The following is a 22,756-nucleotide window of genomic DNA, read 5'->3' on the forward strand; positions in this document are numbered from 1 at the left end:
ATTTAAAAGACATGTAGATGAGGTGCTTAGGGACATGGTTTAGTGGTGGACTTGGCAGTGCTAGGTTAACCGTTGGACTTGCTGATCTTGAATGTCTTTTCCAACCTAAATGATTCTATGTTTCTATGATTCTATAAGACATCTTAGAGCTCACTACAAGGTCTGCTGAAGTCCATCTGCATTACGCCTTCTCCTCTGTATACCATTGCATACATTTCTTCTTTGTGCTTTGGGTTGGGAAGAGCCAATGCCAGACCCCAGATAGGGTCTGGCCAGTGGCAGGACTTTTAGATGCTCTTCAGAGGTATAGCCCACTCTGGTGCACCATGAGATTCAGGTGGGTCCTGCATACTGTGAACAACATAATCTAGTAAGTGAAACTAATGAGAGGGGAAGAAGGAGATCAGGCACCTATAGGACAGCTCCCAGTGGACAGTAAGGAGCACTTGCAGATGGAAGATTTGCAGCAGAGTTTGGATTGCCAGGTCTTCTGGGTTAATGCCAAAAATAAAATACTCTGTGGAAATCAGGCTCTTGATTGCAGGGGAAATGCCCAGCTTGGTGGGGATTCATGACATGACTTCCCTGGTGTGCCGACCTGGTTACAAAGAGAGGGTTTTGTTTCATGTCCCTCACTCTCTTTGTTCCTTTTAGCACTCTGGGCTCACACAATCCCATGTGCTCAACCTGCAAGAGCTTTCCCTTGCTGACCTATAAACCAGGCACCCCTCCTTGCCTTATGCCAGTCCTTACCAGCTCTTAGTGGCACATGGGCTGCATCCTCTTACTTACAGCTGCTGCTGTCTGAGGGACAGGGCATTTCTTCTATGTCAAGCTTTCTGATAACTTATGGCTGAAGTTAAAAAACTCCGTCTGTATTTAGCCACAGACGGGTCTCTTCAATGCCAGGAAAGCCCGTTACCTGCTGCTATATTATTAGGATAGCCACGGTTTTTGCCAGGAATAAACACTGAAGATAAAGAAAGTTGGGATCTGATGTGAATAGTGATTGAAGGAAACAACAATGATCTGACCTCTGACTTTGTCTCTGTGCTGACTGGTGGCCAAGGTGCCAACCGCTTCTACGACAACATTGAGGACATGATTGGTTTCCGGCCGTGGCCCTTGATCAAGATATGCTGGCTGGTGTTCACCCCGGGTCTGTGCTTGGTAAGTGCAATTATGACAACGTGGCGTATTATTCTGGGTCCCTCGGTTCTCAGTAGAAAAGATTGATTTGTCTTCAAGGTGCTGCTGTAAGTTTTTCAAACTGTTATGGGGAAGTAGAAGCTTGTCCATAGCTGAGGCGGCAATTTATTTCCTTATCTTTTGCCTGGAAAATTAATTGAGCCTGAAAAGCCACTTGTATACTGTGAAGGCAAAGGGAACTGTATCTCAAAGTCTGGAGAGGTTTGGTTAAGTTACTTTTCAATAGAAGACCTGTGAGAATTACCCTGTTCTGAAATACTTGCTTCAGCCTGTGTTCCTGTGACCTCCCATGGTTCAGAAATATCTTTCCATGGCCATTTGCTTTCGATGTTATTAAATCTCTTTTAAAACTTCTGTGACAACTATTTAAAGAAAATGCACCCTAAGTCAGGCAAGTTCTTCCCTGTTTTGAGTTTATGTCCAGTCTTGCTCCACTGACTTTTACATGATTTCTGAGCCAAATTCTGCTCCTGCATCTGATGTTAGGAGTTGTTTTCTTTGACCTCAGTGGGAACACAGATGGGATCTATAGCTACAGCTTGCAAAAGATTTCTAGTCCTTTGTCCTTGGGCTCCAGCAGGAGTTGAATATCAGGGAAATTTTCAAAGCAAGCCTGATCCAGCCCAAATAATCTGAGAGCTCGGTGGCTAGAAAGCCCCAAGAGGGGTACATCTGTGCCCGGGTGGTACTTCTGGAGGGCTTCTGCCAGGGACAACAATTCCTGACTTTGATATGAATAAATGGCTGTCTCAATGTTGCTGGACCCTCAGAACTGCTGCCAACTTTGCTTAGGTTGAACCCTTAAGAAGCCTGAAGGCTTTACACTGCAGAGTAGCCTGGCCCTTGCTCTGAGATAACTCCTTGTGGTCAGCATGCACCAAGCTCTGCCTCGCTCAGCTAGCAAGGTCCATGCTACCTCATGCAAGACATCACATTCATTGCCACCCAGACGGTGCTTGCAGGGTGGCCAGGCTGCCCAGCTTTGCTGCTCCCTTTCCTCTGCCTATGTTTGTGCTTTCTTCTCCTCAGGCCGTCTTTCTGTTTTCCCTGATCAAGTACACACCCTTGAAATACAACAATTCCTACGTGTACCCACCCTGGGGCTACGTGGTGGGCTGGCTGATGGCACTCTCCTCCATGGTCTGCATTCCTCTCTACGCCATCTTCATCCTCCTGAAAACCAAAGGACCCCTGAAGCAGGTACTGGGATTGTGGTCACTGGGCGAGTTACTGCTTCCCCCAGACGGCTCATGGGAAGGGCCCCAGGGAAGATGTACATAACACATTTCTCCTCTGAGAAGGCAAGGTGGGTGAGAGTGGCTCTTCCCCAGAATGTCCCGTAGCTCTTGCTGGCAATTTAGAGGGCTTGGAGAGTCTCAGCACAGCTTCCAGGGTGATCATCAAATGTCTACCATGAGACATTGCACCACCATGCTCAGTGCAATATGTAGACATATGCAGACCGTCTCTAACGCTGGCTCCACTGGATGGCAGAGGAACCCCTCAGTGTGGGCTACCCGAGGGCACAGGCCGGTTGGTTTGGTTTACGGTTCAGGTGGCCCTGCTGGCCATGTAAGTAAAGACGGCATGCCAACACCTTTGCCTCCTCTTTCATTACTGACTAACGCCAGTGCAAACCAGGTGCAAAACCAGGATCTGTTTTGCCTTTACTTCTTGTCCCTTGCCCCTGCTCCCGTTTTAGTCCTGGGTCAGGACCGTGTTATTTTCTCTGAAGAAATGACATGTGGCTATTAGAGAGGACATGCTCAGAGAGCTGTAAAGGTCTATCCTGTGCCATGCCCAAGCCTGTCCTCTTTCACTGTAGACACCTTGTCCTACGAAGAAACGTGTCTAGGAAGATGGTGTCATAGAGATGACGCCCACCTGACCCATGAAGAAAGTCCTCAGTGATGTACAGTGCATATAAATTTCTGCACAATTTTTCTTCTGGTCCTTCCCCATCCTCACTGACTGTAGCCTCATCTGCAGCTGGTTGGGGTAGGGAGCAGGTGAACAGGGGATGGGAGCATCCTGGTGGCTGTGGTGTAGGTGTAGGTGTGACAGTCACATTGTGGGGTCATGGGGAGGAGGAACCTGCACTGCCAACACAGCCAGGGATGGGCTGGGTGCAGGATGTCCTTGTTGGCTCCATTGCCTCAGGGAAGGTGAATCTGTGCGCACGGAGGCTCTTATTTTCTGGCTGGGAGATATGACTTAATAGGGAGTGACAGGAGTTGTGGCAGAGCTGGCTAATGCCCATCTCAGGCTCAAGAGAAGATACAGTGCGATGCCCAGACAGGAACGGTAGTGGTGAAAGTCTTCAGTGACACGGTGAGAGGGGCATAAGCTGTGCAGGCAGAGAGGTGGAGGAGAAGCACGATGCTATGAAATAGTTCCCGTTTAGCTGCCTTTGGCACTTGGGCCTCCTGGTTGCCGTTGGTGGCCATGAAGAGATGACAAGGTTGGGAGGCAGCTGGGAGCTGTACACCTCCCAATATGAGGAACTCCAGGTGAATCTTGTGCCAAGGTGCTGTGATATGATTTGGTCCAATTTCAGACCTTGAGTCCTGCCTCTTACAGTCCTCTAGTGTGCTCCAGGCCATTCAGCGGTAATGCATCTGTCCTTTCCTGTAGCCAGTTTGCAGAGTTTGACTGGGTGGTTGGCAACTTGTCTGACTCCCCACAGCTCAGAGGTTTCATATGCCTAAATGAGGACTTGGAGCTGTCACTGAAGTAATTGCCCAAATGTCCTGCCTGCTAAACAAGCAATATTTCTCACCTGTTGCAAAATGCTTTGAGCCTTTGGACTGAAATGTTGCTGTAAGTAGTGTTAATGCTTATTTTACAGCACATTCGAGGAATTGATTTGGCCAATTTCAGACTGAGGATTTTTCTATTTGCTCTGGTTTAGATGATATTAGCTGTAATTTTTAGGGACTTCTCAGTTATATTAGTATGAAGAAACTTCCAAGGATGTGGTTTAGGCATGTAGGAAGGAATCGGCTGCTACGCCTGCGTTGATTCAGGGGAGAATCAAAGCTAACCACATGATACCTCCAGGAATAGTTGCTCCTGTTTTGAAAACAGGTTTTCTCAAAATATACCTGTTCCCTTTTTCCAGTCACACCCCAGAAATGTAGTGAATTAATTTCCTGACACAGATGCTTCCAGGAACAGTGCCTTTCAACTGAATATTGCAAACCGTTCACTGAAAGCAAGTTTGTAATTGGTAATTATAATCAGTCACTGCAACAAACTGATTCCTCTTGTTACACTTGACTGACCAAGAAACACAAATGTTGTTTCCTAATGTGTCTGATTAAGACAGCTCACGGTCCAAAGACTGAAAATTCACAATGAATTGCTCACAGAGTAGCTGCAGGCCAAGGCCAATTTCAGAAATCGTGGGGCAAACACTTTTGAATAAATGAGCAAAATCCGGGATTCTGGCAGGCACTTCACAAGGAGTGGAAGCACTGAAATTAATCCAACGAGTCACGGATGAATTGCCTGCTCTGCTTGTGATGTGCTCTGCAAGGGAAGAGCATGCACTGGCCTCAACAGCTTGTGATGGAAAAAGTTAGTAACTGTGAAAGACAGTATTCAACAGGGAAGTGATACACCGGCCCGTGGAGCCGGGCAGGTGGCTGCAGGGCACTGCATGTTACCTGGGTTTGGGAGGAGCCCAAGTGCTCAGGAAGATGTGTGGTACCAGAGGGGCTTCAAAAATGGGATGAGAAAGACCAGAAATTCACAGCAGCTGTCTCTGCAGGCCAGCACCTTTTGCCCAAAAAGCTCTAAGTTCTTTGCATTTTTTAAGAATAAACTCCCCAAAGCTGACACAACACCAGCATATGTGTGTGTGGAGCAGCCTGCAGTACCTCTGTGTTGCAGAGGACGGGGGGAACTAAGGACAGGCAGCTGTCCTGTCACAACCTCTGCCTGCGCTGTCGCAATCTGTCTGGCTGGAAGAGGGGAGCTGGGATGGCTTGGGGGCAGGAACCAGTCTGCAGAGGGACTGCTTTACCAGGGAAGTGCCACTGAGGTAGGTATCACCTGCCACCCTGTTTTGGACCATAGCAGAAGATGCCCAGCACTTTCTGATGGTCAGACCATTTGGAAGGCTCCACACCTCGCACCAAAGTCAATAGGAAGCATGGCTACCTGGCATAGGGAAAAAAAAAGGGCTTTATGGTGGTTTTTCCATGGCCACAGAAAATGTATGTGGGGCTAATTGCTAACATCCTTTCTCCCAGAAACATGTCTGTGAGAGGCCCTGTACGTCAGGTTGTCAGTCCACAGCCCGGGTTTGAGCCCAGAGGTGGAATAATTGTCATCAAGAGCAGTTAAAGTGAGCCTGCTCTCCTTCCTCTCCCTTTCACAGCCGTTCGGCAAGAGAGAAGAGGGGAGCTGGGAGCATTAGCTCTCCAGATGCCTTTGCCCCCAGCAATGGTTGTGGATCGCTATTGGGTGTCAGTCGGTTTACCAGCTTAATTAACAGAGACTTCCTCTCCGCAGAGGCTGACACAGCTGATTTCCCCAGCGGAGGATCTGCCACAGCCAAAGAAGCACATGGCAGGTCTGTCCGAACTGAAGCACAAGGGATGGTCCCCTCCGGCCCAGGAGGTGCTCAGCATCACAGAGAGAGAAACGCACTTCTAAGGCACCAGGGATGTCTCCTCCATACCCCGGACTGATTCGCTCTCTCCTTCCCGAAGTGGTTTCTTTTCTCTCCTGGGCTCTTCCCTTCTCTCCTTCACATCTGAGACAGAAGCATCTAGGACACCCTCTCCTTCCAGTCAGCTGGTTGCACCCACCAGAGACAGCGTTTCTTTTGACTCCCTGGGGACAACTCTCCCCGTCAGCAGCTGGGGAGAGAGCAACACGCTTTTGTCAGAAGTGTCTTCCAGTACTGACACTGGTGGGGAAGAGAAAAACAATGTATTGACAAAAAAAAGAAAAGAAAAAAAAGGCGGTCGTGTTGGAAGGAGGAAAGGAAACCACAGTGGTGAGAGAGAGCAGAGAATAAAAGTGTGCAGGAGCAAAGTTAGGGATGCAAAGGCACAAAATGATGGGGCGTTAGCGCAGGGAATAAGTAAGTTGGTTCAGAAATACATAAGAAGCTGGAGGATGACAAAGGAAAGTGCATTGCTAGGTCACCTACATACGTGGGAGAGGGAGCCCGGAACATATCATAGGCAATGATAAAAGGAGGCTGCAGTGTTAGTAGTTACGGCTTCAGTTGCCACTGAAAGGGAAGAGAGTGACAGGGTGCTCGATGCAATCATAGTTGATGATGGATCTCAAGGCAGTCTCAGGATGGAAAGGGGGTGAGGAATAACTACCTAGGGGACTCGCTCTTGGTCAAAACTACATGGCCCAGGAAAACACATCCGAGAGTGAAACAGCTGAATATTTGACAATTCTTTCAGAAAATTCATGGAGTGCAGGAAAAGTCCCAGAGCAGTTGGTAAAAAAAATGAGCTGCAGCACAGCAGGAAGAAATGAGACCCTGGGGACTGCACGCCCACAAATTTAACTGCACTGCTGGGGCATTTTGTAGAGGAATTAATGAAAGAGTTGATGGGCCTGATTCTGTGCTGCAGAGTAGCTTTGGGGCAAGGGGAAAAGGATCACACTCCCTTGGCTTTGCTGCAGATGACTGCTCAGGGGATAAGGAAGACATAATTGGGTGCAATAATCATAAGCGCAGGCAAGATAAAGTGAAAATTAATAGGTAAGATGGGTTCATTGGAAGCAGATTGTGTCAAATTAAAGGTCTCTCATTGCCAGGGTAGTCATGAATGTGAGGCGATGGCTGGGAGGGATTGCGCTCAGATGCGGCTTTCGGTGCGGTGCCACACAGCTCTGTCCTGTGGAGGCTGGGGCTGTAAAACTCCCTGCCAAAACCTGCTTGAATGCCTATCAGAATTTCACAGTTAAAACCACAGGAAAAGAAAGTGGCAGGATCCCTGCGGGAGCTTTGCCGTGGTAGAGGGCATACGTGCCGGTGCACGGCTGTGTTGCAATAGTGGTGCATCAAACCATGCCGGAGGATGGCCATTAAAAAGAATCAGAGATGCCACAGGCTCCTTTCCCTTGTTCCTCGTTCCAAGTAATTGCTTTTCCCTGTGCTATGTGGAGATAAACCACCAGCACTGAGAGGAAGCAGGAAAATTGGGCCTCATCTGTGCAATGCGGTACCTATTCCAATTGCTATGGGAACCTTATCTTTCGCAGTTTCCTGTGAGTTTAACTGGTGAATTAGCATAGGGCAATCTTTTCCTCATTTAATTTCCTTTCCTTTAAAAACTAAAAACTGAAAATGAACACTAAAAGTTAAGTATCAAAATTTGTACCTCTCTGGGACATTATCGTTTGATTGGAGAGGAAGTACTGTAAAAGGTAGAGATAGCTGGCAAACTTCATTCTTGTTCCTTGCAAAGGACTGCAGCACCACATAAGATACCATTTATTTTATTTTTATTTTTTAAAAAGCTGAATGCCACGTTGCAGCAATAGTCGTGGGAAGAGATTAACATCCAGAGGCTTGCAGTCAGGCCTCATGGTAAGTATTTTGGTGTTTTTTCCTCTCCCTCCCAGCGGTGTAGCTCACGATCTGGTGGGGGGAGCAGCTCCCTGCAGCGGGGTCTCTACATGCAGCCGGAGCAAAAGCCAGCAGCTGCCACCAAGGAGCAGCAGTGCCAGGGAGGCACAGCCCGATCAGCTGGAGGAACCTCCGGCCCCGGGGGAGTGCCGGGTGTCCGCTGGGTGCTTGCTTTCTGGCTGCCTCCCCACGCTCGGAGCTGCGGCAGAGCCGTGCATGAGAGCTTTGATTTCAGGCATGGGCTGCAGCTGCCTTGGCAGTACCCGTGGTCAAAATGGCGGTATTGGTTTTGAGAAGGAAATCTGCCTTCTCTTCTTCAAGCAACAGAAAGGAAAGTTAAAGGACTGGGGCTTGCCATGCAGTCTTAGGCATTAGCACGGTTTTCTTGTATGACCCTCGGTAGGACATTTAACCCCTTTGCTCTTGCTGCCATGCCTTTCAGATGTAAGGTAGTGTCGTACTGCCAGAGAAGTCGTGGAGATGTGTTCACTCCTTTTTCTGAGGTAGTTGGATAACACTGCAAAAATCTTGGGTAGAAATAAATCACTTTTCAGTTTTGAGCACAAACATGGGGCTGTGTTATTGAAAATAAATACTGCATGAACTAGTTTCTCTGTTGCTTATGTATAATCTGACAGTAGCATCCCACCTCTGCCAGGAAGCAGCATATTTTAATAAAGTCAGAGGAGGTATTGCTGTCCCCATTGAAAGCAACTACAAAATTCCCAGGATCAGGAAATTAATCCAGATGCTTTGTATGGGATTGACAGAGTCTCAGGAAATTTAAGGGAAAGTGACCCACATACACCCAGCTGGGGCAACAGGGGAAAATACCACCAATGGCTGTCTTTTGCTATGAGACCTCCAGCACGCAGGCGTAGTTAGAGACCAAGTGCCCCTGGAAGCAAGCACTTCTGGAGACCTCTGAGTCTGATGGGAAACTGCTCCCTTCCTGCGCACCACCAGGGTGTAAATACACTATCGAAGGGATGGTACGGAGAGGAGGGAGATATTTTTTTTCCCATGTAATTGTTGATAACATGCCAAGACTTGATGCATTTGAAGCTGAAGTCCAAGGGAAGTTATGACGTGGCCATACTGTGCTGCTCCTCCTGGTTGGAGGAAAAACACTGTATATAGAAGAAAGGACAGACATCCTTCAAGCACCTAATTACCACTTCTGGGTTTTCAGGTTTTTTTTCATTTAAAAGGCCATTTTCATGCCTCTTTCCAGAAAGGAAAGCCAGGAAAATAGTTTGTTAAAAAAAATCAAGCCAAAAGGTCTTGAATTTTCCTTCTCCTTTCTTCATTCTCTGTTTCTCTCCTTCCCATTTTCCCGTTCCCTCCCCTTCAGCCTTCCCTCCCTTCTTCCTTCGACAGTGGCAAATGGAAAAAAAAGGAGAAGGAAATGGTAGTTGAAAACTTGTACTGGACAAAATTTGAAGAAAGAAAGATAAACCAAGTGGTAAACAAGCCAAACAAGTTGTTAAGAGTTATTTGCTTGTCACGCTCCCCCCACCGCTTATCCACTCTCCCAGCCAGAGAGGTTGTATCCATCCCTGTGTGCGCCAAACAAGCCCCTTCCCATGCCCTTCTGACAAGTTTCTTTTTCCCAAAGAGAAATGTGTCATTCCTGAGCCTCTTCCCTTAGATCCTCATCTGAATGAAGGTGATTCCTGGCCTGGCTGGACTACTGCCCCTACACTCGGTCAGGTAGGGAGACACTGTGGTGTCCCTTGCATGGTCCTGGGGCTGCAGCTGGCTGGGGAACCCTTTCCATCCTGGAAGGGGTTCATCCAGGCTCTGGAGGACTCACAGCAATTCTTGCACGTCTACCTTTGTCCAGCATGAAGTAATATGTATTTCTTCTCATCGTCAGGATATCTTCAATTTTCATGACTCCAAGCCTCAACGTATTTTTTTGGGGGGAGGAGAATTGCAGTGGCATTTCATCTTGGTTGGAGCTTGGCTCTCAAACCTTCTCCTGCCCCAGGTGATCTCCTAGCCCTCAGGCAAAGGACAGTGATCTGCTGTAGCTCCCAATGAGCTGGAGGTGCAGCTGTGCCCTCCCTCCAGCCCTCAGCTTAGCTTTTTGGGTGGAGAGAAGCTATGCCCACGATAGCCCTAGGGCAGGGGTTAGCTAGCAAGGACCGGAGCCACAGCTCCATCCTGAGCAAAGCTCTTGATTTTCCCTTGATCCTGTGCATGCATTGCACCTTGCCGAGGGCCAGGAGAGGACAAAGGGCAGTAGGGACTGAGCTGGAGGAAACGGGGCATTTTTGTTGGTGAAAACCCTTAGAAAAGCAGAGGAGACTGCTTTCTCAGATCTTAGGTTGTGTTTGCGTCATGTGAGTTACAGGTGCTCTGCAGCAGCTGTGTGGTTTGTGCTTGCATCTGGGGACTTTCCCGAGCTTTTGCTTCCCTGATGTGTGGCAGGAGGGGCTTGGTGAGGTGCTTTCCCAGTCTTGAAGGGAGGTGGACCTTGCCCAGGTAGGAATGGGAGACAGTAGCCAAGTGACTTGGGTGCACAAACAAGGGCCAGGAAAGAGGCAGTCTGCAGTCATGAGGGTATAGAAAGCGTCAGGTCGTCTTGCTGTTCTTTGCTTTATTAGGTTACACGCGCTTACGTACGGTAACCTCTTACTAATTAGCTAAGTTGGGTTTGAACGGGGTAAGAGGGGAGTAATGTTCATCAAAGGAGAAGATAAAATAGTATAAGCTTTCAAAAAGTAAAGATTAAAATTTCAGACCTGAGAGGCTGAGGACATGTGTGTATGCTGTTGTCCAGTTTCCTCCGCAGGGCTGCAGGGAAGGGCTGGGGCATTAAAGTCAAAGACTTTATTCCTGAATCTCTTGCTGGGGCCAAGGGAAGAGAAGAAACGTGTCTAACAGCACTTGGGGGGGTGGTGGGGAGTTTGTTTTGCTTTGTTTTGCTTTTAAACCCAGAATAAGCCCTGCCCCCTCGGCTGCTCTTGGAGCACGATCCTGGGTCTGTTTTGAATCCCTGACCCACGACTGTCTCCACAAAGGAGGACATGTATTTTAGAGCTGTGTGTTCTGGTTTGTCAAGCCTGTGCTTGGAAAGCTATATGGAAAGGAAAGGGATTCCCAGGGAGAAATGCTTTCAATGGTTGCGCAAAGCCAGTCGTGGGCAACTCCGTCCTGTCTTGCTTTTGGTGACATGCCAAGACCATGCTGTGAAATGGTCCTTGGATTTTTTTCTCCTTTTTTTTACAGGCTGTAGCATAGTTTCCTGCCCAGCCTGGGTTACAGCCAGGACAGGGAGCTTTACCCCACTAGTTGTCTAGGATGGCTACTCTGAAAGGGAGGTGTGCTCACACTTGTTTGTTATCTGCCAGTGGCCACTAGACTTTTCCAAAATATACTTTATTGAGTGTGAGGCTTTTGTTGTACCATGGTGTAGATAGTGGTCTCTAGAGAAGGACGAGTGATTACAGGCAGTCTGGTGTCTTTCTCGACCTCGTATTTCAACAGGAGATGAAACAAGCTTCTTTTTCTCATGGAGGAATAAACCCACCCCCAAACAAAAAAGCAACCTGTCACTTTCCCGTATCCTGGACAAGGGCCATCACCATGTCATGCAACATGAACCTCCCTTCCCACACACTAGCTTTGAAGTGGGATGACCTGAGAGCTGGAGCCCGGTGTTTCTTGACCAGGCTCTCTGGGAGCAGAGGGCTTTGTGCTGGGATGCTGCAAGCAGCGCACAGGTGGGCCCAGGACCTGCTGAAAAGAAGTCCCACCAGTGGCGAGGCACAGCAGTGTAAATCAGAAACCTTGGGTTAGCCTCTTCAGGGCAGCAGGAGGCCTGGCCATGGGAACTGGCCCAGTGCTGGGGCTTAATCTCACACCTTTGGGGAAAACATGTCCAGGCAGTGTTAGTTTTCTGTGTTACACTTTTGGATGAGGTATGAATTCCGCAGACAGGCTGGGGGACTGTGGCTCCCATTGGCACCAGTGTGATGTGTACGTCAGTCATGTAACAAGGAGGCGGCGGTGGAGTCCTCTCTCCCATGCCCCATGCAGTCCAGTCCCATGGGTGTCTGTCCCATCACCAATACCGGGATCTCCCATTCCCGGCTGCTTTTGTAGGGCTCAGCTTTACACCTGCTGCTTAGCTAAAGCGTAAGCTACTGGCTAAGTAAGACTGGAGCCCAGGGGTAGCCTCCAGTTGTCCTATCCCGTAAACCTCCTTGTCCAGGAGCCCAAGCGCAGGAGTGCATGTCTCCACGTGGGCGAGCAGTGTGGTCAGGCACAGTTAGTTTTTTTCAGAGCCTGTGGGTGGAGGATATTTGAATGCTTTAAGAACATACAGATTTTACAGTGACACATTGGAAAAATGCCAGGAATTAATTTCCTTTTTTTTTTTTTTTTTGTTTTTTATGAGTCCCCTGCCCTAGCCAGCAGTTAAAAGATCCAGCTTTTAAAAGTTATTTGGTGCCTAAAATTTTACATAATGTAATTTTCAATATGACCCCCACCCCAGCTTCTTTTGCAGTGCAAGACAGGGGTGGCATTTCCCCTGCATTTGGGGATGGTCGAGCTCAGGCCCAGTTTCCTGCTTCCCTGGTCTCCAGGCAATTGGAGTTGGGCTTTATTAGAGCAGGGGGGTGCTGACCTGTGCTGTTAGTTCTGGCGGGTCTCTCCAAGCAGCTGTCACAGCCTGCGGTGAGGGGAGGCAGCAGCAAAACCTTTGCTGTTCAGTCCTCGGGCTCCCGTGAGGCTTCATGTGACGAGCACAAGGGCGAAAGGGGGCCCGTCCCTTTCAGAAAGTGAGAGATACTGACCTGAGATGTTGTGCATCTCCACATGGGTGCGTGTGTGTTAGGGCATCTGGGGGAGAATTACACTTTGGTATTTTTTGTGTCAATCACGCTAGTGATGTCCATGTTGTGACAGAGACCGGTGAGTGAATATGTTGCTGCTGGCATTTCGAGTTTGTGAGTCTCCAGACCTTGACTATAAGTAGAGGTAATTTGTAATCTTGGTAAAACTTTCCAAAATTTCTTCCCTCTCTGGGAGGAAGGGAAGGGTGTTTTACTGACCCTGGGCAGAGGTGTCAGCAGCACCTTCTAGTTGTTCTGGCCGAAGTCCTTAGGTCGGGCTGACGTAGGGCACATCGAACGACGGCAAAGCAATTTCCCACCGTCTGATTCAATCAATAGAAGCAAATCCCCCAGGGGGTGAAACGCAATTGCTGTAAACAAAGGCTTGTTTTGGTTGTGTGCATCACATGGGCAAGCAGTAGCAAGGCTGCAGGCTGGAGACTTTTTCCCTCACAGTGCAGCACCGTCCCTTCCTAAATGGTGATAAATGAGATTGCACCTGCGTGGCACTTCACAGAGGAGCTGGGCCTTCGCTCTTCCTCCTCCTCTTGTCCCCAAGGCTTGCATACTTACGATGGAGCACCTGTGGTGGGCAGTGGTTATACTGCTTCTGTTGTTAACTTGTCCTGGCTTGCACCTCATACTCAAATCTGTCCTCTTTTTCCTCCACACCTATCATATTTTTCGCCACGCCCCTGTGCTTTTGAGGTCAAACACAGACGCGCAATAAGGCTGCTTCTCCCTGTAGGAGAGCATTGCCATACAGTTGTACTGGGAAGTGGCATAAGCTCTATCAGTATAACCATATTTATGCTGATTTAAAGCATCTACCTCAGAGATTTTGTCAGCATAAACCTCTTAATAAAGAGGGACAAAATCATACCCTCTCCTGGCAAAGCTATACCAATGATGTAACTAGACCTAAGGGCACATTTACTTTAAAGTTAGGTTGGTTTAACACAGTATGTGATTTCAGTTAAATCTTCCAAAGTATGTGAGGACACTTCTATTTACGTTCCATTCACACTAACTTTAATTTATATTAAGTCCATCTGGATCAAGTTTGAGCTAAGTTGAACACAGTGTTACTTTTCACACTGCTTTGGATGGATTAGAAGCAATAGAGCCTAAATCATCACAGTCCCTTGTGAGAGCAGTTTCACTGATAGATGCTCAGGTTTTTTAACTACATTTATCAAAACAGCCTGCAGACACAGGCACATTTTCATCAACGTGTCTATGTCCACCTATCACCCAAATGGTCTTTAAACGGGAATAATCATGCTTGCAAAGTGGGCTGCTCTGGTTTAATTTAGCCTAACTGGTTTTGATTTAGATGGGCAACACTGGTTGCCTATGCGTAGACAAGACCTAAGAGAGCTCGCTGCAGTGGGTAGGTACTGTAACCCTGCTGTTACACAAGTCCTGCCAGAAGTCCTCCCTGCAGCAATCCTGTGGCGGGTGTCCGTGAAAGCTCTCACTTCTGGTTCCTGGGGCCTCATGCTCCTTGTTGGTGTGGTGGCCAGGAGGTGCACATCACAGGCACACTGGACACCCAGTTTCACTCAGATACACAATTTCACTCAGATACCCCTGCAGCAGGGGAGATGATAGCTGGGAAGATGGGGTCAAGGGGAGGCTCTGCTGTGCTCAGAGTCTGCTCCCAAATCCCACCATGGACACTAGTGGTACGTGGCCTCCTGGGCCCTCTGGGGCACCCTGGGAACATCAGTGTCCCTGTGTCACCTGGACCCCAGGCACGCTTGCACTCTGGGGACTCCTTCCTTTGGAGCATCTCTGGAGAAAGCCGAAAGACCACAGGCAGGTGCCATACCCTTGCCAGTGATTAGAGACTAACCAGCAATCAGCTCGAGAGCTTTCTGGCAGCTCCTGGGAGGCAGGCTCTGGTAATTAAACCTCGCACTTTGGAAGGGCAACTCAGGTCTGGCTTTGCCCAGCAGGAAACTGAATCCGTGTCGCAGTGAGGTGCTGTAGCTATCAGCGCGATCAGACGGACGGGCTGGGCTACCCACAGGTAAGGACCATCCTCAAGCACCACCACCAGCTTTGCTGTGGCCAGGGAAGGAGATGTTGTGACAGGGCAGAGGCCTGAGCTTTCACTGTGCTTTAGCTGTTAACAAAAGCCGTAGGCGTGCTACCCCATGTGAAGCAGCCTGTTTCTTCCCTCTCAGAAACTTCCATATATACAGCCCTATTTATTTCAATCAAATGGAAAAATTGGTCACACACCTAGAAGTACTCTACCCAAACAAACTGGAGGTGAAGGCTCTTCACTGAAAGAAGTATGAAAGAGTACGGTAAATACCATTGTGACCTCTTTGAATGCATGGATTTTATTTTAGTGGCCTTTTCTTTCTCTTCTACTTAATATACCCCCTCCTCCCATAACACATCTCAGGACTTTTCAGACTGATCTTCTTCATTTTATGCTGGAGGACTCTTGGTCCTTCACGTCTCACTTGCTGACTGAAAGCTCAGTGGTGATAAATCTTTAGCAGAGGAAGCTTTTCTCCCAGGTGTTTCTCAACCACATGAGTTAAGGTGAAGTGCACAGGACAAACAACAGAAAAAAACAGAGCTTAACAGAACTTGACTGTTTCACAGCTCATGAAGTCTTACTGCCAGTGCCTCCAGTGACATTAACTCACTAGTTCTCCCTGTCTCCAGAGTATTCCAGGGGAAAAAAATGAATAGGCGAACCCTGAACAAAACTGCTCCAACCCAATCCATTTTTCTTTTGCAGGTCACCTTTAATCTCCTCCAGGGTGGAAATTCCTTTTCTTTTCTCATACTTATTTTCAGTTTTGTTCTTACTATATTTCTTTTACATTTTTTGTTCCTCCACCATGTTCTGCTTTGTTTGCGCTGCTGGCAGTGGAAGTGATTTAAAAATGCCCAGTCTGAAACAAGTGATCTCCAGACGAAATTGCTCCCAAGGGCTCCTAGCAGCTGCAGGGCCAAGTGGCATAAATGTAGATTTAAGACTAGTGGGTGAAGGCAACTCTAAATAAAAGTGCTAGCTGTGGAAAGTATTGGACGTGTTTCCAGGGGAAGGATATTTCAAAGAAGCTGTGTGCCCTGGAAGCATGGCTGGCAGCCTGTGGAGAACTATATATGTGTGGGGCAAGACCTCTCCCTATGCCATAGGACTGGCTCGTCCCACCTTGACTGGGAGCGATTGCACAAGGTGCCCAAGATCGGGAGGAGCCCAGGTTCTGGCAGCTTTCCTGGGGAGAAGAGGCCAGAGAGGCTGGGAGGTGATTATGTTACTGGGTATTAACAGCCCAGCCATCACTGACGAAGCAACCCTAGACCACACCAGGGGAGTTTTCAAGAGGCCACCTGGGTTGGGAGTCCTGTATAGCACCTCTGGGTGCTGGGAGGATTGAGCATAGGAATAGTCCTGCCTTACCTACCCTGGTCTTACACATTTTCCCTGTCTATACCCTACTGACCGCCATCTGGGGGAGGATGCCTTGGGTAGCAGGAGTCAGACCAGACCTGAGCTCTGAGCCTGCTCAGGGTGGAAGGAGGCAAGCCAGCTTGGCCCCCACCGTAGGCTGGCAGGATCACTGAGGTTGCGGAGGAGAAGGCCATGCCTTGGACTGGGCTCAAAAAAGCAATGCCTGCCAGACCTGCTGTGCTGGCCAGCTTTGCTTCCCTTTGGAGGTGGTGGACTTAGTGGGCTTAGTCAGAGCCAGGCAGCCTCACAGCTAGTAGCAGCTCTTTTCAGTGAGTGCAGCCCTATTCCTCTTTGCAAATTATCCTCAAGTGATTATACTTCTGCTTATTTTACAATGATTGTGCTAATGATTTTTGCAAATGAATTTTAAACCAAGAGATGGCTAGCCTGATTATTTGGATGCTTTTACTGCTGTCATTGCATCCAATAGCTGTTATTCAGAAAACACTCTTCACACTTGTGTTTACCCCCCGAGATTATATGGTGGGGTTGGGTTCTTTTGCTGGATATTTCCCAAGCCACCAAAAGCTTTGGAGGTGGCAGCCCAAACGCTTCAGATGAAAATACTCAAGCCAATGAGTATTTGTCTGAGTATCTGCCAAGCTCCCATTTTCTGGGAACACGCTAGTGAATCAAAATTTAATCTCATGAATGTTTATGGACAACAACCAAGAGAACAGCTCCAAATCTCACCCTTCCAAACAAATTCCGCTTCTCTCCTAAGGCATGTTCCCAAATTCATTTGGGCTTACCAGTCCGTGTCTAGTTCTAGCCAAGTCTGAAATATTCATGTGCTCTCTTCTTTTCTTGGTCCCACTTTCCTTTCTTCTAGGGAAGGAAGGGTTGCTCAGACTGATGCTGAGAGACATTCTTGCTCCCCAGTGTCTTCGATACTCACTGCCTGCTTCTGTTTCTAACTTGCACAACAAATGTTATACAGAAAACACTTGTTGCTTTCAAATTCAGTTTTTATGCCTTCAGTGGAAAAGGCTGCTTTCTGGCCTGTTTTCTCTCCAGACCAGCAGTGCATGAGGTGGGGAGATGGTTTGCTGTGCTTCCAGTAAAAGGAGTGAATGTCTGTCCCTATGGCAACTGGTGTTTCCAGTCGACCCGCTGTGGTTCTCAGGTGTTCCTCAACCAGGACTGTGTGGGGAGCTGTGAAAATACATATAACAGGCTGGTTCGCTCAGGCCTGAGATCTGCACCTGCCCTGCAAGCAAACTGCTACCGTCTCTCTCTGCCTTTTTATTTTAGGAGGTGTCAGATCAGCAAGGGGGCTTGAGGAGGGATTGAAGACCAAGAGAGAACAGTGATGGACAGGCTAATGCCAGGCATGGTGTGCTCAGGCAAGGGTGACATGATATCTCGGTATCTGAAGTTTCATTCCTTTTGACAAAAGGAGGCCAGGGGCTTTGCTGCTGGCTCCCCATTGAAACTACCATCTGCGGGTACCTGCTCTAATTTGGTTTGTTTGGCCGAAGCAAATCTGACCTGGTAACACGGCACTACATTCAAAAAACCGTCTCCCAGCTTGGGCCCCGTGGCGGCTGCAAAGCAAGCCTGGCAGACGAGGGGGAGCTGAGCCTCCTACATGGTCCAGCACATCCAGGGCTGTGCCCACGCATTCCCTTAGGAGATGGGCGAAGCGCACCTCTGCCAGTTCCGCTTCCACCAAGAGCTGTGAAGAAGCTCTCTGAAACACTGCAAGCCTTGGCTCACCGGGCAGGGACTTGAGCTTGCTCCTGGGGTCTCAGCTGGCAGCAATTCCAGCAGAGGTCCATGGCATGACGGGCGATAATGATTTCCCTGTTCTGCACTACTCGCTCCCTGTCCTTGCAGGTCTGGCCAGTGCAGGCTGCGCTCACTTGCATAAACGCAGAACGGGTTTTCCGGGGAGCGAGGGCAGCACAACAATTTCACTGGCTGTTTTTTATCCCAGACAAGAGTCTAAAGGAAAGATTTCTGAGACAGATGTAGCTTACCTCTCTTTCAACTTTATTAGCTGCTAAATAAGAGGTACTCAAGCTCACAGAGTGGCATGGGGAACACAGGCTCCCTGGCAGAGGAGAGGGATCAGGGTGCTCTGTCAGACCCATGGCTCACTCTCAGAAGGGATTCCCACTCACAGCATTTGCTTCAGCTCAGAGAGGATGCCTTTTTGTCAGGATGCCTCCAGCCTGTGTGCGATCCTCCCACTCAGCTCTCAAACCCTCCTGGATTTACCCAGCAAAAGTAATTTTCTTTCTCCATTTTCCCTCACCAGCCTTGCCAGCCCTCCTGGCACCACCGTCTTTCTCCTTTAATGGCCGAAATAACCTGGGGGGGTGTGTGTGTGTGTGTGTGTCTTACTGCCTACTCCATGGTCTTCTAGTGCCCGCTTAGCCTGAAACGTGATGTTTAAACATAGCCCATAGCCCATAGCAGGATGTTAGCACAGACATAGATGGGATCACGAGCAGCAACATCAGCAAAGATGTAAGGCAGCATGTTTTCCCTCCCGTCCGTATGGGTTAAGGGCTTTGGCAGATAAGCTGCGTTAGGTTTAGCTATGATGGGTTATGGGTGTGATTGCCTGCTCTAAGGAGACACGGGGGACCTTTAAAGGAGGTGAGTTTTGCTAAAGAGGAATAAAATGTGTGGGATTGCTGGGGTACCCTCAGCCCACCTGAGCACCTGGGGAGCTGGTGCACGGTCATGGCTGGGGTGAAGCAAGCCCTTGTGTACTGGCTGGGGAGTACGGGGGGAATCCAGGTCACCGGCTGCGTTGTCTCCACAGCGCTGAAAGCCGCTAAGTGTACTTTTGTCACTAATTTAAGCATACCTAGCTCTGCTTTCACACAAAAAGAGGAGCTGGTAAGTGAGAAGGTGTCATTTTTGCCAGCGACCTCTGGGCAGAACTATACTTTAATCCACTTGGGATCCTTCCCCTGTGCCTCCGAAAATGCTGCCACTAATGAGGTGATGCTTGCAGAGCCAGCGGCTCCCACACACTGCCTTTGAGAGAGAATTCACCATGCTCCCAGTGGATGCAAATTGTCTTGGGCCCCAGAAAGAAAAAGCAAAGGGAAATAAAGGCTCCACACAACCACTTTTAGAGCCAATGACAGGATTTACACGCTAAGCAACTGGTCGTTCACATGTGGCTCTTTTCCTTGGCTGGTGGCCGGTACCTGACACTTCAAGCGAGAAGTACCCCTCTTCCTCTGCCTTCCCCCTGCACCCCAAAAGCCTGACCCACAACCAGTAGTGCACCTGACCGGTGACACCGTGGTGTCCTTTGGGACAACTCCTCCTGAGCCCTGCCTGCCCTGTTCCCCCTTCACAGGGCTGTGCTCTTGCAAGCCTGGCCCTGTGCAAGGGCTGTGTCGGGCAGGGCTGTGTGAAAGCAGGAGAGGCTCATGGACAGAGACCCAACCTCCCTGCCACGCATGGCGTCCCTCCGACCTCCGCGTACTCTGCATGGCTGCAGCCAGCCCTGCTCGTGGAGAAGATGGAGACCACTGCCTGACTGCAAACACAGAGGGCAAGGGGTGTGCACAGTGCCTTTAGCATGGCCTCTTATGTACTGCTGCAGCCATCCTTGCAGGAACTGCTGCAGCAACATGGGTGCAACCAACCCCATGCAACCCACTCACCTGCTGCCTCCCCCATTTTTCAGCTCCAGGCCCTTTGCCTACGCTCCTGCCCTCTCTCCTGCCCATGCCCTTGGAGCCTCTTCTCTCCCAGCGACGTGTGTTTTTCCAGTGGCTCTGGGTACCCCCCCGCCCCACACCCGCGACATGCAGGGTGTTGATTTGACTGGACGTGAACTCAAAGCTCATTAAGGACTCATCGATACAGGCAATGAGGAGCTGCATGGGGTGAGCCAGGGGGAGAGGGGCCCTGCAGCAGGAGGGGCTCATAGCTCTCCTCTGCGTGTGGGAGCAGGTCAGTATGTGCCTCCCTGGGCTGGTGTCTCCGTGAGCAGCTCTGTGCACCCCAAGGACCCACAATCGGCTGGCACCGTGAGGTAGGTGCATCCACTGGGACAGCAGTGTCTGGTCTTGGGGATGTGAGTGCTGGGGTCAGAGAAGGGAGCACTGCAGCGGTGGTGGGGAAGAGCCACCTGCCTGCATGAGCATCCCTGGGGAAGGGCCGCTGCAGGCGCTGAGCTCTCCTCCATCCACCCTGGGTTGGATGTGGGGCTGAGGGGCTCAGCACCCTGAGGACAAGGCAGGATGAAGGATGGTTTCTGCCTCCCAAAAGGTGCTGGAGAGGTGAGCAAATGGGGGCAGACCTGCCTGCCTGGCAGTCAACTGGGGCAGTGTGAAGCGGGCGTGCTGCCCAAAGCAGGAGCAGACGTTGCCTATGCTTTACCACCAGCTGCACCACTGCTATGCCTAAATTTCTTCTGCCAGTTGCCATTGCCACTGCTATTGCAATGTCCCCTTGGTCAAGAAAGATGCCAGTTGCTGGGAAGGCAGTGTCCTTCCCAGCTGTCACCAGCACGTAGAGCCAACTGGATTCCCCTTGGTGTTAATGGGCAACTGCAGCAACCAGCCTCCACTTCAAAACTCCCTCACCCCGAGCAAAAGCCTGGGCTGGGGAGGGTGTTTCTGCTGCAGTGGAGAAGCAGAGCATGAGCCCCCTGCTCCCATCTGGGGAACCGGTGCTGCCAGGCAGGGCGAGGGGGAGGATGGTGGTCCTGGAGCAGCACGCAGAAATGGTATTGGGGGCCTGAAAAGTGGAAAGCTTCTCACAGTGCCTTTGGGATGGAGGGAGATGTAATGAGCTTAAATGATGGCTCAGTAAAGGCACTGTAACAGCACTTAGGTGAAACCCTGGGCAGGTTTCCTTGGGCAGGGGTCTCCAGTGAGGAGGACTCTGGGGACAGGCTAGGTGACATCCATAGGAGAGGAATCGGTACAGCTGCCTCTGCCTGGAGCTGGGACTGCCCTTCCCAGCCTTGTGTGCTGCAGTCCCAAGGATCAGCCCGAAACATAGCATTTCAGGCTCTCGGCACCCCTTCGCAGAGGTCCTACAAATTCTGGCAGTCTCTGACAGTGGATCTGATCTTCCCTGCCTGTAAAGCTGCCGGGGTGTTTCAGGGGCATATGTCTGTGCCTTTCCTTCCTATCTATCTCCAAGACACTCTGACCCTGAAGGAGGTGCCTCACTCCCTAGGTGAAGCCCTCCCCATTCCTCCTCTGTCTCCATGACACTGGAGAACTGGCCAAACTCATCCGCCCCCTCCCTCTCTCCCTCCCTCCCTCCCCTCCTACCTTCTCCCTGTTCCCCAGCTCCCATGAGTACTGCTTGGAGGAAGAGACAGCCGCAGCCTGGCTACCAAAGGCTCCCCAGTTCACTGGTGACCTTGCTGTGGTTCTGCCAGCATATGGTGGATACCTCCAGCACATTTAATTTCAGTTCTCCTCCCTCCAAGAGAAACTCTGCCACAGCTTGGGATTTTGTGCTGAGGAGAACAAAAATCAGGCCAGAGACCTGCAGCTGCAAATGTGTTTTCTTCTGGAGAAACTTAATGGGCACAAGGAACAAACAACTAATGTCTTTATACTGGGGTTGGGCCTCCCCATGACGCTGGGTCCTGTTCACCGGGGATACAGCGAGTGAGAGCTGTGTCTGGCCCCTGTGGAGATGCTCATGCAGTAAAGGCTGTGCCTGGCCCCGGAGGGTCAGGGTCTGCACCCTGGTACGGGCTGGCTGCGTGACCTGTGGCTCGGGGCAGCCAAGGCACGGGGACAACAGCCCTTCCTTTACCTGCCTTATCTCCTGATATCACAAGCCCTAGGGAAAAAGCTGCTCATCCTGCACCGCTGTATAGCGCTTAGCACATGAAGTAGGGAGAGGATAAGGAACTCTGAGTGTTAAAGTAGTAGAGATAATGCCCAGCTAGTTACAGGCTGATCCTAGGCGGCGGGGGATGATGTCCTTACTGGGTAATGAGCACGTTTGTTGGGCTATTTCAAGGAAAACCTCAGCCAAGGGGCTGCCGGCTAACAATGCTCCTGTGTGGTTCCTGTGGAGGGAGCTGGAGCTGCCGTTCTCTGTTTTCCACCACAAAAAAGCATAAGAACAAGTGGAGCCTCACAGCAGCCTTGGGGCACTGGGGCATGATTATCTCTCTGTTTTCATGGAGAAGGAGAACAAAGAGTTTGGCATCTGAAAGTGGGACACAGATTTCCTCTCTGGCTTGGCTGTGCTGCAGCAGGAAAACTGTGCTGTCCTCTGTTTGGTAAGGCTCTGGTCTTTCTCGGAGCTGAATATGCGTGCCAGAGTGGTGCCAGGCAGTTTCACAGGTGCCCTGTTTTGGATGAGCTCTTGGTGACTTGATGCAGTGCTTGGTAGCTGCCATGACCCTGCCCAGGAGGAGGAGGGGGAAGGTCTGCATTTTGTCTCCTCCTCCTCCCATCTATCTTCCCCTTCGTGCTTTCAGCTGAATGCAGTAGCGGAGATTTTTGAGGCAGTGCAGAGTTTTTGCCTGCTTGTCTTACTCCAACAGCAGTGGGTGCTGGCTGGCATGGAGCAGGCTGGACTCGTCCATGCCCTGTGGATGGGTCGTGTCCCCAGCTGTGAGCTTCCTGGCTACAGGGGACACGCAGTGGCCAGTCC

At 50.0% G+C, this 22,756-nt stretch overlaps 1 protein-coding gene across 1 annotated transcript in view; it reads left to right on the forward strand.

The window, feature by feature from the left end:
- Positions 1 to 5,871, forward strand: part of SLC6A12 (solute carrier family 6 (neurotransmitter transporter), member 12) — a 50,063-nt gene extending 44,192 nt beyond the window's left edge. Inside the window, exons 14-16 of the mRNA XM_009332897.1 lie at positions 1,070 to 1,170; positions 2,239 to 2,409; positions 5,728 to 5,871. Of these exons, the coding sequence (XP_009331172.1) occupies positions 1,070 to 1,170; positions 2,239 to 2,409; positions 5,728 to 5,871 (416 nt within the window). The remainder of the gene's footprint in view (positions 1 to 1,069; positions 1,171 to 2,238; positions 2,410 to 5,727) is intronic.
- Positions 5,872 to 22,756: the final 16,885 nt, after the last annotated feature.

This window comes from Pygoscelis adeliae, unplaced genomic scaffold (genome assembly GCF_000699105.1).
Source record: "Pygoscelis adeliae isolate BGI_AS28 unplaced genomic scaffold, ASM69910v1 Scaffold38, whole genome shotgun sequence".
Lineage (NCBI taxonomy): Eukaryota > Metazoa > Chordata > Aves > Sphenisciformes > Spheniscidae > Pygoscelis > Pygoscelis adeliae.